The following is a 15,798-nucleotide window of genomic DNA, read 5'->3' as shown; positions in this document are numbered from 1 at the left end:
TCAGGAGACGCTGAAGCAGCAGGAGCAGAGACCGACGGCCAAACTCTGTTTTAATAATCGATCAATCATTTCAAGCAGAATCTTTGATTCAGCTTCAGACGAGAAGATTCGCTGCTTCTCCTCACAAATCAGTGAACTGAATATAAGAACCACCTGAGGCTCTGCAGAGTTTCTGTGTTTAACAATCAGTAAATCAAAACCAACAATCAGCTGATAATCATGAGCAGCCTGTTCTGAAGGACTGAGTCAAACAGAACCTGGGACCTGAACCTCCTCAGGTTCTTCGGGTTGGAGCTCGTTAAGTTCCTGAAGTGGAAAACTCCTCCGGCTCTTCACCTCCCGTGTCCTGAGACGCCTGAAGCAGAACAGATGAGTTCACTGACTCGCTCTCTGACAGCAGCTTCGCTCCGGAGCCCCGCCCCCCTCCACCTGACCTGACCAATCAGCTGTCAGCCTGGATCTGAGGTGGACTGGAGACTGAAGCAGCTTCAGACTGACGACGATGAAGATGATGACGAGGAGACACAGTGAATGTAAACGTCCAATCAGCATCCAGTTAATCCACGTTTCTCTACTTCCTTTTTTTTTATTTTGAAGGGGGCGTGGCCACACCTCATCACCGAGTTTTAACCAATGAGAGTCGTCGTCTGCATGAGGACTCACTTCCTGTTGTTTCGTCCTTTGTCCACTCAGAGCTCTTAAAGAGAGACACCTGGTCTGAATGTTCTGTGACGACGCTCCACCTGAACTGTAGAGATGTAGCGGTCACTCGTCAGGTCAAAGGTCAAACACAGACTCCTCCATGAGAGAGACATTCAGGGGTAATAGGAAATTATGAAACTGAAGAAGAAGTGCAGATGTGAGCTGAGTGTTGCAGCGTCAGTGTTTGTTGGAGCAGGTTGTTGTTATTTCACCTGTGATGTGTTTAGATGAGTGTAATCTCTGCAGGCAGCTGATCACACAAATCTGCAGCTGAACCTTTCTCTGAGCGCGCTCAGTGCGTCTTTTTGTCGTTTGACGCCGTCGTCGACCAATCAGAACTCAGCTCTGTGTGTCATGTGATTAAAGATGACCTCACATTCCCAGTCGGCGGCTCTGATTGGCTGTCTCTCTGCTGTGGTCTCTGCAGCTCAACACAGACTGGAGACGTTTTTATGTTGATGTTGTTCTTTGTTCGGTCCGACAGTGAAAAGTTAGATTTCATCTTTATTTCAGGTTTTCAAAAGTCTAAAATAAGTCTAAAATAAATTTAAAATAAGTCTAAAATAAATTTAAAATAAATCTAGAATAAGCGTGACGAGCGCTGTAGAAGCTGTCGTCTGTGGTACAGGAAGTTACAGATCTGAGCTGAAATGTTTTCTCCCTGAACTCAGACGTTAAAGAACGTCTCACTGATTTGATCTCAGTTGTTTCTGTTTGATAAACTCGTGGATCTGATCAAAGTGGACTCGGATGTTTTCACCTGAACCCTCCTCAGAGCACATCTGGACGGTCTCACATTGTTTCTCCTCAGCCACTAGAGGGCGCCACTGTACGAACACGTCTGAGTTTCAGCTCGAGCTGTTAACTGTTCGTCTGCTGATGTTCTCTGATTTCACCACAGAACCCAGTGATCCCAAATCCCTGATTTATCAGAACAAATACTGAGATTTCATCCCACCAAAATAAAAGCTGGGGACATCAGATGTGGAGCAGAAAAAAACTGTTGTTTTTAAAATGGGTTCAGGATCAGGATGATGGATTTTTTTAAAGTAAATTTTAAATCCAGCTTCAGCTTTTTTAAAAATCAGAAACTGAAAACCAACTTGGTTTTTAAAGTCAGATGTTACTGCTCTGCTCCCTGCAGACTCAGACTCCCATGATCCTCTGCTGTCAGCGACATTTACAAACGTCTGGTCCGTATCTCAGTGTTAAACGCTGCATCGCAGTTTGAGCCACGAAAAGTTTCTGAAATCATCAGAAAATGTTGAGTTAGCACGTGATTCATTTATTTCAGGAGGTTTTTAAAGCTGCTTCTGTGTCGGTTCACGGTCACGTTTAGAAAAATATTAAATGTGATTTAAGCAGCAGCTATTCTGTGTCTGCTACAGTTAAAACCAGATAAAAACTGGATGCTGAAAACACCTCGAGAAACGTACAAGAGTTCTTTTTGTCTTTTTTTTTCTCTCAGAAAAAACTTCAAGTCGACAAAGTAAAATTTTTCCTCATTAAAAAAAACTTTGATCGTCACAAACGTCGTGTTTTTTTCTGGACAGAAACTGGATCAGTGTCGTGAGAACATTAAATATCATCACAGTGAATCAGCCTCTAATAGAAACAAACAGTATTTGATGTTAAAGTCCTTTCACAGACGTTGATTTGATTTGAGGTCAGGAGGTCAAACAGCAGCTGTGAACATGTTTCTGATCAATAATCACTGTATTAATGTTCTGCAGACCTGAGCTTTAAATCTTTTTATTGTTTCCTGTGACCTTTAAAAATAGTCGTCACATTCTTCAGATGGTCGACGGTTCTGCCTGCGGTTACTGTTGTTCTGTGTATTGACTCATGGCCACGCCCCTTCCGCCAGGCCACGCCCCTCACCCTGTAACGTTCACACCTGCTGTTTTTTATTCTTATTTTCTTCTCATCAGCTGTTGTTTAGTTTTTTCCTGTTTGTTCTCTCCTTGCTGTCATGTGGGCGTGTCCTTCAGAGATCAGCTGTCAATCAAAATGAGTGACCCCTCTGGTGGTGGCTTAGCCCCACCCCCACCCGTTCTTTTGTTCGCCGCTGGACAAAATGGCTGCCACAACTTTTTGATTAGAGGAGTTAGTTTTAGATTTTACTGTCTGAAGCTGCTTTACTGTGAACCTGGGCACTGAGTGATGATGTCATTAGCTGGTGACCAGTGTCGGGGCAGATCAGGAGTCGCTTCATACACAGGTGAACATGGAGGAGGTGAGTGTAGATAAAGATGGCAGACACATCTCCACCTCCTTCCACTGCAGAAGTGAATCCAGAAACACGAGCGTCACCGCGTTTCAGCAGTATCTAAGTCCCGCCCACACACCTGCCTGACCAATCAGGAGTCAGTGTGCTCTGCATGTTCACACCTGTGATTTGTACCTGTCACTGCAGGAAACTGTTTAGTTTTTATCCTCCAGCTGCTTTGCTCACTTTAACATGAACGTGTAAGCTCTGCCTCCATCAGTGCCAACGACGTGTCATATTTCCTCAGCCGCCATTTTCACAAGTTTAAAAATACGTTGTTGCTCCTTCCTCTTCCGTTACACAGCCAAGATGGCGGCCAGTGAGGGTTAGACCCCATCCTGGTTCTGACCAGTCAGAGGGAGGAGGAGAACCAGGAGATCCACAGCTGAACCAAACCCATTGAAAATATTTAACCCCGACCCATCTGTAAACATCATGAGAGTGGGAGGAGTTGGATCTGAATGAAACAGGAAGTTAGTTTGTCCAGCGGCGAAGCTGAAACATTCAACACTAAAAGCTGAACGCTGCTTCCTGTCGTCCTGTACAGACGCTGAACTTTAATTAGGTCGAACATTACATCGTCTGAAAGTCTGATTTTGTACAGATGTTCATGTATGTACAGAAGAAAATACAAAGAAATAAAGTGGACATGTTTGACAATCAGAGTTTCTGTGCTTCACACACACACACACACACACACACACACACACACAGAGGAAAACTTCATGTACAAACTGAAATAAAACAGATGAATGTTTCAGTGAAGCCTCAGGTGGAATGTGACTTTATCTTTTTTACAGTTTCCTTCTCGTCCAGACGGAGACCTCAGCCCCGAGAGATGATCATCATCATCATCATCTCTGCTATTTACTTCACAAACAAGTTTTAAGTTCAAATGTTGGAACAGGAACACTGAACTGTTCACCTGGTTACCATGGTTACCACACAGGTACGACAGCATCTGCAGGTCAGGGCAGGAACCACAACCATCAGAAAACAGAGGAGCTGATCAATCGGCTGATCAATCAGTTAGTGATCAGTTGTGTCTGTGGGGGGGGTCATGATCCAGAACACAGGCAGAGTGGAAGGAGTTTGTTCCTGTGATCAGACTCTGAGGTGATCAATAACTGATTACAGCTCTAACTGATCAGTGTTACTGTGATGACAGGTTTTTACAGATTCAAATGATAAATTTGCCAATTATTCTCTCGATTGATTGATCAGTTATTTGTTTTGTAAAAATATCAGGAAACAGCTGCAGATGTCAGCTGATCAATCAATTATCACAACAGGATTATTGATCTGAGTGTTTGATGTTTAACAGATCAATCTTTTAGGAGTTTATTTATTGATTGATTTTTAATTTAAAGTGGAATCTTACCCCTCACCCCCCACCACCACCCCCGGAACTCAGGGGTCAAAGGTCAAACAGGTGAGTCCGAGAAACAACAGATAGAAAAACTAAGATCTTGATGTTTTAAAGGAGGTCTGTGATTGGCTGCTTCAGTCCGACAGAACGACGTCTGTGAAGTCTCCATCGCTCTGCGTCAGTGTCCCTGAAGTGGCCACGGTGCGTTCAGGGCCCGCTGATGTTGCTCCTGCGGCCGAGGCGCAGGGCTCCGGCGCTCTGCCGGCTCTGCAGCGTGTGCTGGACCATGTCCTTCCACTGGTCGTCTGAGATCTCTTGGGCCCACGCCGGCACGCCCAGAGACGGCAACGCCACGGCCGCCATCGTCCTCTTCACCAGCTCCACGTGGTCTGGGGGGACAGGAAGTGATGTCACAACGATCCATATCACATGTCTCACCACAACAGAAAGCAGCAGAGCAGAGGACCGACCTGCGTCCATGGGGATGGAGGCTCGGCTCCTCAGAGCCGCCGCCCCCTCAGGGTCCTCCTCCTCGTCACTGTCAGGGGGAGGGGCTTCAGGAAGGTGGAGGCCCATCACCTGCAGGAGACAGACAGGTGAGTGTGGTCTCATCACGGAGCTGCTATGACTGACTGTTCCTGATCTCACCTCTATCCTCTGCTGCACCTGCTGCAGCTGCTCGGCGTGTGACGGCGCCTCCCCCTGCTCTTCCCCCCTCTCCTCCTCCTCCTCCTCCGGCTGCTCGGTGGCGTTCTCTCCGTCAGGATCCTGGTTCAGAGGTTGATAATAATACCCCCCGCTGTTCACCTCCTCCTCTCCCTCCTCCTCCTCCTCCTCTCCATCCAGCTCCATCTCTCCCCCCTCCTCCTCACCCCCTCCCTCCCCCCCGTTCCACACAGCTCCCACCGGCAGCAGCGCTCCGTCGGCCGGACGCTCGTCCTCTCCCAGCTCGTCCTCGGAGCTCGGTAAGACTCTCTCCGGTCCCATCGCAGAGCTCCACACTTCCATCCACAGACACACCTGGAGGGGGGAGTAGAGGGTCCTGGGTTAGTTAACACTGCTCTGTGTGCTGCCCCCTTCATGACAGTGTTATTAGTAGTAATAGTAGTAATAATAATAATGTGTTTTTCAGTTCAGATAAAAACTACATTTCTCTCCTGTTTCCTCTGAACACAAACACCTGCTGGTTTTTCTTTTTTCCATAAATGATCGTTTATATTTAGATTTTTAAGATGCAGAAAAAAGAATATTTAAAATATCAACGAGTCACTCTGATATTTCAAGTCAAGTTTGACCCAGAAATGAAGAATCTTCTCAGAGAACAGTGACAGTGATACAGAGACTGTCAATACCAAGATCGATATCCATATCAGTATCAATACATGTGTAATAAGCTGATATCAGCTGATTCAGGGGCCTGGTCGTATTGTCTGAGTCTCTACAGAAAAATTAACCAGAACATGAACAGAAAGACCGAGGAGTCCTGCAGAAGCTCGGCTAACTGCTAACAACTAACGGCTAACTGCTAACTGCTAACGGCTGCCGTCTGTCTGTTTCTCCGGTGATGAAACTTTCTCCTCTTGTTGTTTTATTCCGACGCAGAAACGAACCGTCTCCAGGTGAGAGGTTCAGGAGCTCACCTGTCTGCCTGTCTGTCTGTCTGTCTGTCTGTGCGGAGCTTCGGCTATTAGCTGTTAGCCGCTGCTATCTGCAGCTGCTGGTCAGATGCTTCCGGATACGTCACGACGCCGCAACAAAACGATCGTCAGAAATATGCCTGTAATTTGTAAAAACTTTATTAACAACGTGAACCTAAACACAGCAGAGCAGTGTGTATATATAATATTCAGATTTATTTAACGTGTGGAGTTCTGTGTTTCACATTCAGACATTTAAATTTTTTAATAAATCAATAAAATGCACCAGTTTTCCTGCCTGATGGACAGAGAATCTAAAAACATCTTCGTTAAACTCCAACAATAAACTGATCCCAGAGCCGTTTAAATCCTGCGTCACTCTGACCAGCAGGTGGCGCCTTTTCCTCCTCATCAGTCAGTTAGGGCTATTATTTTGAAAATCCGGAGCGGAAGATGAGCGTGTCGGGTTTGTTGTTGTTTGCAGGATCAATCACCATCAGCTCCTAATCAATAATCAGTGATAAGTATCAATAATAGATATTCGGTTTAATAAAAATAATCTTCTCTCTCTCTACATGACGTCACAGACTGAAGAGGATTAAAACGAGGCTCAGCGGAGTGTGACGTCACAGGCGTAAAGATCGTGTGTTGATGAGGAGGTGTCACTCTGATCTGATTTCACAGCCTGAAATTTACACACTGATGTTTACATCATTTATCGAGTTAAATTATTAATGAGAAGAAAAGAAGAAAAGAAGTTTGGACACAAAAAGTAAATAAATAAAATAAAAGATCCACTCGTTTTTTTTCAGATCAGCAGCCAACTTTATGTTAATGTCGTATTTTATGTTATTACCGTGTTTATGTCCGTTCATCAATTCATGTTCTATTACAGAAAATACACTTTATAAATACTAATATTATAATGTTCAATTTATATACAGTATACTGTGACATCATTTAACACGATCCGTTGCTGTGTGATGTGTTTGGTCCCAGTAAACCGGTCAGAGTGAGACCTCTCTCCTCTCTCTCCTCTCTCTGTGTCTCATAGTAACGGTCACCTGCAGAAACACACCGGGACACACCGAGCTCACACCGACCGACAGACAGACAGACCTCCTGCTCAGCCGCAGGACACCGACCCCCCGCTCCGCCGCCCGCTTCTCTGCTGCCGATCAAACCTGATCAATCGATACCCGGATCGATCGGCTCTGATGTCCGCCGCGGTGGATCAGAACCGGCGCGTGGCCTGCGGCGGGATCAGAGGCACCGGAGCAGTGAATGATGACATCAGCGTGTGAGAGTCCCGATCCTCCCCGCGTGAGCTGATCGATCATTTATCAGGTTAATTGATCAGCTTTGCTGCAGCACTAATCACAGTTCTTTATCGATCACTTGATCTGTCTGATCAGCTGATCGGGTCCGGACAGACCACCACAAACCTGCTCCTGATCATCAATACTTTTGAATAATTGATTATTGATGATCTCTGGTTCATCTTTTTACTGGTAAATTTTCAAGAGTTAATCATCTGATCAACTGATCAGCTGGTCCCTCCATGTTATTGTTCAGTCATCTATTGATGATCAAGAAGAGAAAACTGATCAATAATAAAGGGATTAATAAAGGATTCTGATTCTGATATTTATCTATTCATCAATGAATCTATTGATCTATTTATATGGAGAGTTGATTGATCCTGTATCAGTAGCAGGTAACTGATCACAGTAAAGATCAATAAGATCAGAAACAGCAGATAATAAAGTGATGTTTGTGAATTTTCAAAAAAGTTGCAGATTAATTTCCTGCCGATTGATTGACTAATTAATGCAGCTCTGTAGCCTGTTAATGGTGTGTGGTATCTATGGCAATCGATCAATCACTGACAGATCAATGTATTGTAAATAACAGATTAGGTTCAACCACAGGTGCAGATTCAAGCCTGATGATCAATAAGTTCATTGGTTTATTGACACATCAGTGAGCAGTCCAGGACCTCCTGATCCTGATCCACCATGTTTATGTGAGGGGGGAGAGAAGGTGACAACACCTGTAAAAACTGTCCACAGGTAGAGAGCAGCAGGTGAACACAGTGTTCTCCTCCAGTAGAGGTCAGACTCCTCTTTTAAACACCAGCAGCTCAGTGGATCTGGTCTCTGGTTTTTCCCTCCAGGTGTTCCAGTAGTCCAGGTGTTCCCGGTCCTGTCCAGGATGCTGCCAGCCTCCATCCAGATCACGGGCGAGCTGCTGTCGGCGGCGGAGGTTCAAGACATCTGTGAGAGTCTGAAGGAGGACAGCGTCCGGCTGCTGTCCGTCCGCGGCTGCCAGCTCTCCGATCGCGACTTTGGACGAATCTGCCGCAGCGTCGCAGAGTCGCGCTCGCTCGCTCAGCTCAACCTTAACCTGGGGATCGTGTCCAGCATCAGTCGGACACGACACCTGGCCGACGCCCTGAAGACCAACCGGTCCCTGCAGACCCTGTTGTGAGTAGACAGACCAAATAATGAGCTGACGATTCCTGATGGTCCAGGTGACCTCCCTGACCTTTTCACCTGGACCACTAGGATTCGTCGTCTGGGGACCATGTAAGATACAGTATGATTGGTTTGTAAGTCTTTGTCCCCACCCCTTCCAGTCTCCATGGCAGCCCCCTGTTGGACGCCGGCCTGGTGACCCTGAACTCGGCCCTTTCGACCCACCCAGCGCTGGTCTGTCTGGACCTGGGAGACTGCATGCTGGGGGATGAGGCGCTGGGTCTGATCTGTGGGATGCTGCCGCCTGATGGAGCCAAGTCAGGTAACAAACACCTGAAAGGTCCCAGAGAACACCTGGTCTAGATCTGGCTTCCAAACATACAACTGGTCTCTGCCGTCAGGTACAGGCGGTAAAAATCCACCAGATCAACCACCTACAGCACCTTAAACCCCTGTACCTGCCTGGAACAGCCTGTAAACTGCCCTGAACCTCCTAGAAAACAACTCTCTCACAAACACCCCAACAACTCAATCACAGTCAGTGCCCAGACAACAACACAACACTGACAAAAACACTGACACACCAACGACTACAACCACATCACACATGTCACACAGAACAACTGTCAAACATCAGAGCAGGTCAGTCAGTCAACCTGCTGACCTGAGTGCCCGTGTTCAGGTTTGATTTAGCCCTCGTGAAGCGTCTCCTCAGCACAGTCAGAGGCTCAGTCAGTAAATCAGACCTGATGAACTGAGAATACGTCAGAGCTGAAGCTGGGACCAGTAATTCTGCAGGTGTAAATCAAATGGTGACTGAGCAGCAGGAAGTGGACACTTATTTCAATGAAACTCTGAGGACGTTCAGTCTCCTGGGACTTTGTTATTTCAGGCTCAAATAACCTGAATTCATCAGCTCGGACGTCGACGTGCTGCAGAGAGATTTAACTCTTCATCTTCACATCAGCGCAACAAGGACAGAGTGTCCTGTCGTCGTCGCTCACATCCACAGAAAACACGAAGAAAATAACCAAGGAACCTGCACAGACCTCCAGGTTCACTACACATCATTTCTGTCTACATCTTTTGATTTCTGTCAGATCCTCCATCCTGTGGTCCTGGTCCTGTAGAGGGACTGTAGAGGATCTGGTTTTAAGGCTGTTTCTATTTGTTATAAAGTTGTTTTAATGTTTTTCTGTGTCAGTCGTTTTATTCACAGCAGAACCCTGAGGCTGTGACTACAGTTATGATGGGGGAGTGACGGGAGAGTGATGGGGGGTCGGTGCCTTGGTGTGTTGTTCTCATCCTGTGTGTGTCTGGTTGTTGCAGGTCTGAGGGAACTGACGCTCAGCGCTAACCCAGGAATCAGCTCCAAAGGCTGGGCTCGACTCAGCATCGCTGTGGCTCACAGCTCCCAGCTCCGAGTGCTGAACCTGGACTACAACCCCCTGGGTAACAACACTGAGTCTCTGCTACTGCTCTCATGGTTACTGGATATCAATTAGTTATTTTATTGATGATCTGTAGACCGGACTCTGACAGTCGAAAGCTCTAAAACCAATTCAGTAAAGTCTGAAATCCTGTCAGCACGCGTTCTCATGGTTCTGATGGTTGTGGTACAAATTAGTCTGGTTAATGTTCTGGGTCTCGTGGTCCTGGTTCTGACTAACATTCTGGTTCTGTCTTCAGGTGACCAGATTGCAGGGATGTTGGCTGTTGCTGTGGCGTCCAGCAGAACCCTGGAGGTGTTGGACCTGGAGGGAACCGGACTGACCAACCAATCGGCACAGGTCGGCCAATCACAGCGTTCACTCCTTCTTCTTCTGTTGTTGTTTGCTGGTTGACGTCTCACTGTGTCAGGTTTCAGCTGTTCCTGTGTTTGTCCAGCAGGGGGAGACACTGACCTGAACATCCTTTCACTGCAGCTGTGGCGCTCCTCGTTAACACCCATCACACAGTTCCCATAAAAGTTAGATGTTAGTGAAGTTCATGTTTCACTGTATTTCTACCTGAGGTCAAATATTTAAAACTCAAAGTTCACTTACTAACTTTAGTCTGGAGCTTTCATCTGTATTTTAAACCAGTTTATTTTACCACTGATTTTAATGATCAAACAGAAATTTATCATTTACATCAAACAAATATTCATGAATATGATTCCTGTTGTTTTTACCTGTGTGGATAAACACAGGTACGCCCTGTGTATGACATCAGCCGACCAATCAGCAGCCAAGTTGAGGTTAAATGGTGAAATGTTTGTGGGCTCAGACTGAGGAGTCGGTGTGAACGAGATCTGAAAGACAAACACTGTGGGTCCTCACAGAGATACAAGAACAACAGTCTTTGATGTGTTTGCCTGAGGCCGTCAGCAGAGCTTTACTCCCCCTCCCCCTCCCCCTCCTCCTCCTCCTCCTCCTCCTCCCCCCCCTCCCTCCTGGTCTTTGATCAGTGTCTCCTCTTCATCGTCTCTTTAGCAGAGTGAAGCCTCCTCTCTGATTCTGTGTTAATGTTGTATAAGTGAGGACATATTTCAGTCTCTTTGAACATCTCTCTTCAGCCTCTTTTAGTTCCTGGTTTTGGTTTATTGACACATTTAATGTCTCAGTTTTCATCAAACAAGCTGTAGCCACTGTCCACTACCTGCTTCACCACTGATTGTACTCATTGTAAATATATACATGCATTCACTGGCCACTTTATTAGGTACATCTTACCACTACCAGGTTGGAACCCTTTTACCTTCAGAACTGCCTTAATTCTTAGTTCGTTCTTTGTTCAAGAAACGAGTTCAAGATGATTTGAGGGATGGACATGGTCAGCAACCAACCATGCTCAGCTGATGCTAAGAAGCTCAAAGTATGTCGAGAAAATATGCCCCACACCATCACACCACCACCGGCCTGAACCGCTGATACAAGGCAGGATGGATCCATGCTTTCATGTTTGTCATGTGTCTCTTCTTAGTTGGTCTAAACTGTTCCTTTAATCTTAGACAGTAAAATCACAGACTAACCACTGACTGTTGCAGATTTTCTGAGGGCCAGTTGAATAAAAAACAGCCATGTATAAATCAGTTTTATTATGAACCATGCAGATAAACTGAACACATGGATATTTTTTTGTCAGCTGACTCTGGGAGTGAGGGGCTCTGGGACCTGTGGCTATAGCTTCATATTTACTGTCCAGACATGAGAGTGGACACTCAGATGACACTGATTCAGGATTCTGTTATAAACCAGTTCAGGTGTTATTTGGGAACTACTAGTGGAGTATCATCAGCGTACAGTATAACTCTCTCTGTATGCTGATGATACTCACATCTATGTTTCTCTGTCACCAGGTGCACCTGGTCCCACTGATCCACTCTCTCAGTGAAACCAGAATGTTTTCTTTTAAGTTGCATGAATACCTGTTGGCCTCTGTGTCCAGGTGTTCTTGGACATGGTGGAGAACTACCCGACCAGTCTGCGGGTTCTGGTTCTGGCGGAGAATGACATCAGTCCGGAGCTGCAGCAGCAGATCTGCGACCTGCTGTCTGAAGGAGAGGACGACGATGACAGAGAGCCCCCACCTCTCCAGCCAGGACCCGCTTCCAGCAGCGCCCTGCTGCCAATCAGAGACAAGTACCAACCAATCAGAGACAAGTACCAACCAATCAGAGACAAGTACCAGCCCCCGGCCTGGCTACCCCACAGCAGTAAGGGCTGAACACTCCCCCGTCCCACTTCTCTTTATCTACACTGTCCCCCTCTACAACCTGTCCTTCTTACAGCCTGTCCCCCCAGCAGACTGTTCTCAACCCCTCTCCCAGTTTACCCTCCCCAAAGGCAGAAAGACAGGTTCAGACTGCACAAAACCAGTGAAGACCTAAAAGACTAATTATCATCCTGGCTCTTGTGGTAGAAGAGTTGACACTGGTTTGACTGGTCCAAGTCATCCTGGTTTTACCAGTCATGTTTACCTTACTGGTTCTTCCACTACAATTGGTCATACTGGTACTGGTAAAATATGGTGTTCTATGTTCCTGTAAGCCTGGATCCAGCTTGGTTGACCCAGTATTAGTCTGGCTTTGTCCTGATTTGCCAAGTATTAATCTGTTTATCTTGGTTGATCTAGTATTAAATTGGTTCTGTTCCAGTTCAGACAAATTTAATCCTGGTTCAATCCCAGTTAACCCAGTATTGACCTGGTTTGTCTCAGTTGAACCCAGTCTTAGCCTGGTTCTGCCCCAGTTAAGCCCAGTATTATCCTGGTTCCTTGGTGTTAGGTGTCCTCAGTGACAGTAGGAGGTTTTGTGTTCTGTATAATAACTGGTTAAACTGGTTTTTATCTAATCCCAGTTGACAGAATATTCTGTAATTCTAACAATGAATATTTAAAAGGAATATTCATTAATGCTCCCTTTTAAGATCTTCCTGTGATTCCTCTGTCGCTCGTGTGGTCTAAAGCTCTGGTCCTGGTTCTGGTTCCAGAGCAGGTTAGAGAATTTAATCTGAGGTGAATATGTCTGGTTTTAAACTTATGGGATTTCTTTGACTGGACACAGAGGAAACACTGAAACGTCTGATTTTACACGTTTAACCAATGTAATTAAACATCGTGTATATATTAAAATATTCTCTAAATCAGCTTTTAGATTGGTTTCATTCAAAGGAATAGTTCAACATTTTGAAAACTGATACCACTCATGTTTGTTCTGTAAATGTGAAGCTTCAGCCAGCAGCTGGTTAGCTTAGCTTAGCCTAGCATGAAGACTCTAAACACAGGGAAACAGTTAGTCTGGCTCTGTTCAAATGGAACAACATCCACCAACCAGAAGCAGTAAAGATCGTGGATTAACATGCTGTATCTCATCTGTTTAATCTGTACAAAAGCTGAGGTGTCTTCAGTCTTTATGCTAAGCTAACCAGAGTGGTGTCAGTGGACATTTAAATGACACTGATTCTGGATATTGTTCTGGACCAGTTCAGGTCTGACTTGTGAGACAGGAATTATTTGGAAACTATTAGCGGAGTATCATCAGTGTACAGTATGACTCTCACTGTATGGTGACAATACTCACATCTACGTTTCTCTGTCACCAGGAATTACAGAGATGAACTGAAGCTATTGGCCGTCTGATGGAAAGAAATCAATCTAAAAACTGATCAGTGATTTGCAAATTAATAATCAACAGGGTGTGAAGTAAACAGGATTTGTAGTTTCTTGGTCTTAATAACATGCAGACTTGTCAGTCCAGGTGTGAAGCTCTAAATGTGTCGTTCTTTAACCCTACAGACTCCAGCCCCCAGATGGTCTTGCTGACATCAGGTCTAGGTGAGAGCTTATTGGATGAGACTGAGATGTGACCCCTCCCACAAACACACCCACTTCCTGTTAAACTATTTTCACTTTATTCTCTTTATTTATTTTATGTTGGGGTTTGAATGTTCCTGTTTGTTTCTCTGCACTGCACTTCTCTGGGTTGTCAGATCACCTGATCGCTAGCAGCCAATCACATGCTCTGCATGGTTTGATGTAGCACCTGTACATAGACTAGAACAGAGTGAGTGGCGGCACAAAACCTTAACACACCAAGTGACTTACAGACAGGTGTTAGTTCAGCAGGTGGACAGTGTGTTTCAGTACCACTGTCTGATAAGACTCCATGTCCACAGGCTTCATTCTCTGTGAGTAATGGTTCATTAATAATAAGATGTTAATATGAACCTCTGGGTTGTCTGGTTTCATCTCTCTAACAGCTGCACCACATTTGGACCAAAATCCACTGACAAACTGACCATTTATAACTGCAGACTTATTATATTAGAACCTTTTATTAACTCATATTAAAGTTTGACCGGCTGTGAAGTTTGCTGCAGCAGTTTTCCACAGGATCAGTGGTCAAACAGTCCAGTGGAGATGTCTCCCTGATGAGTTCAAGAGATTAAATGTGTCTACTGGGGGAAGATTTTCAACAACCTGAAGTTTCTGGTTTATTAAGCGTGAATAAATCCATTAACCACAGTTTATAAAGCCTGTGTGATGGAGCCTTATCAGAGCAGTGCCTGTGTTTCTGATGAATGTACCTTCTGCTCTGTTGGTTTGTTCTGCTGCTCTGATGTCACAATAATAAAACTGTTTACAGCTTCATAAGAAACGACGCCTCTGGTTCATCTGTCCATGTCCATCAGTCAACCAGCATCAACAGTGAACAGTGAACCACAGTGTGATTAAAGGGTGAAAACACATGGCATCATAGTTCCTGGGTTTCTCAGCTGAAGTTAGTAAATTATTGACCAATAATAATAAATAATAAACACTTCATCAAAGAATGGTGCAAAAGTTTCGACTTGCCTCGAACTTGGAAAACAGTTCCAATAAACCCATACTTGTTATTTAGAGGCGTAATAACAGGAGAGTGTAGTTCACTGTGTGTTCACCTGTGCACAGACTGCGCCGTGCTGCCTTCACGGCACCACATCATGAAATCTCTCGAAGACGCCCTGTGAACGGTTCCCGATAGGTAACACCACAGAATAAACTTTAAACCTGATTCATTTTATGTGTCGCTGTAAAACTGCTCTTTTATTAGAAAATAAACAGTAAAGGAGACGGAGACAGTTTCTCTTCAGTTATCAGTGTTAAACGTACACTGTCTCTGCTAACTAGCCTGTAGCTAATTACCGTGAGGAGAGTTCGCCACATTTACTCTTCATATACTTTAAATAAAATCAGATGAGATTCATGAGAATGATGTCTAATGTTCATAACGTACCGTGGTCCTCACTGTATTATTGTATTAATGTTTTTTTAAAAAGATCGCTAACGTTAATGTTAGCTTTTGTGAATTATGGCGTAATGTAGAGCTAACCGTTAGCTTTAGCTTTGGTTAGCGGTGTGAGTGAGTGGAAAATATGAGAAGACGATTACTCAGCTGGGATCTGTTATGTGGTGGCCCATGTTTTTTTACTCTCAAGTTAGTGATTCTTAATGAAACAGACGTTTTTAAAATAAGTGTTCAGCCCAGAACTGTTTCTCTCTCTGTATCTTCTCCCCCATATACCTGAACACATCATACACCTGAACACACCACCCTGGATGTTTCGTACTTGTAGTTTTCTTCTTTGCAGTTTTCTGGCCGTAAATATTTAGAATAAGCGCAGAGAGGCGGAGAGACGAAGTCAGAAAACAGATTAGAACCAAGTTTGAACCGTTTCCTCTGTTTGTCAGTGTCGTGACAAAACGTCGTTACTGAAGAGTCACACCAGAGAGACTGGACAGTGAACACACCTGCGGCACGAAGGTAAGACAAACAGTTAGCGGCTAGCATTAGCATTAGCATTAGCATTACCTTGTAATGAT

The 15,798-nt window shown here is 45.0% G+C and overlaps 3 protein-coding genes across 3 annotated transcripts in view; 2 read left to right on the top strand and 1 right to left on the bottom strand.

Moving 5' to 3' along the window:
- ppp2r5d (protein phosphatase 2, regulatory subunit B', delta) overlaps positions 1-3,631 on the top strand; it is a gene marked incomplete at its 5' end in the record, with an annotated part of 6,832 nt that extends 3,201 nt beyond the window's left edge. The window contains 1 exon segment of the mRNA XM_018662805.1: positions 1-3,631. This exon segment is cut by the window's left edge and continues 627 nt beyond it.
- Positions 3,495-6,118, bottom strand: mea1 (male-enhanced antigen 1). The gene is made up of 4 exons (XM_018662806.2): positions 5,981-6,118; positions 4,989-5,360; positions 4,811-4,919; positions 3,495-4,729 (listed from the first exon to the last, which is right to left on the bottom strand). Exons 2-4 carry the CDS (start codon positions 5,346-5,348, stop codon positions 4,548-4,550), a joined length of 651 nt encoding a protein of 216 aa, XP_018518322.1. The 5' UTR covers positions 5,349-5,360; positions 5,981-6,118; the 3' UTR covers positions 3,495-4,547.
- Positions 6,119-7,030: 912 nt separating this feature from the next.
- On the top strand, positions 7,031-14,593 carry lrrc73 (leucine rich repeat containing 73). Its single transcript, XM_018662808.2, has 7 exons — positions 7,031-7,324; positions 8,154-8,463; positions 8,616-8,776; positions 9,784-9,906; positions 10,144-10,244; positions 11,884-12,151; positions 13,732-14,593. Exons 2-7 carry the CDS (start codon positions 8,192-8,194, stop codon positions 13,800-13,802), a joined length of 996 nt encoding a protein of 331 aa, XP_018518324.1. The 5' UTR covers positions 7,031-7,324; positions 8,154-8,191; the 3' UTR covers positions 13,803-14,593.
- Positions 14,594-15,798: the final 1,205 nt, after the last annotated feature.

This window comes from Lates calcarifer, unplaced genomic scaffold (genome assembly GCF_001640805.2).
Source record: "Lates calcarifer isolate ASB-BC8 unplaced genomic scaffold, TLL_Latcal_v3 _unitig_5322_quiver_762, whole genome shotgun sequence".
NCBI lineage: Eukaryota > Metazoa > Chordata > Actinopteri > Centropomidae > Lates > Lates calcarifer.
The sequence above is the reverse complement of the archived record's forward strand: the minus strand, read 5'-3'. Positions and strand labels throughout refer to the sequence as shown.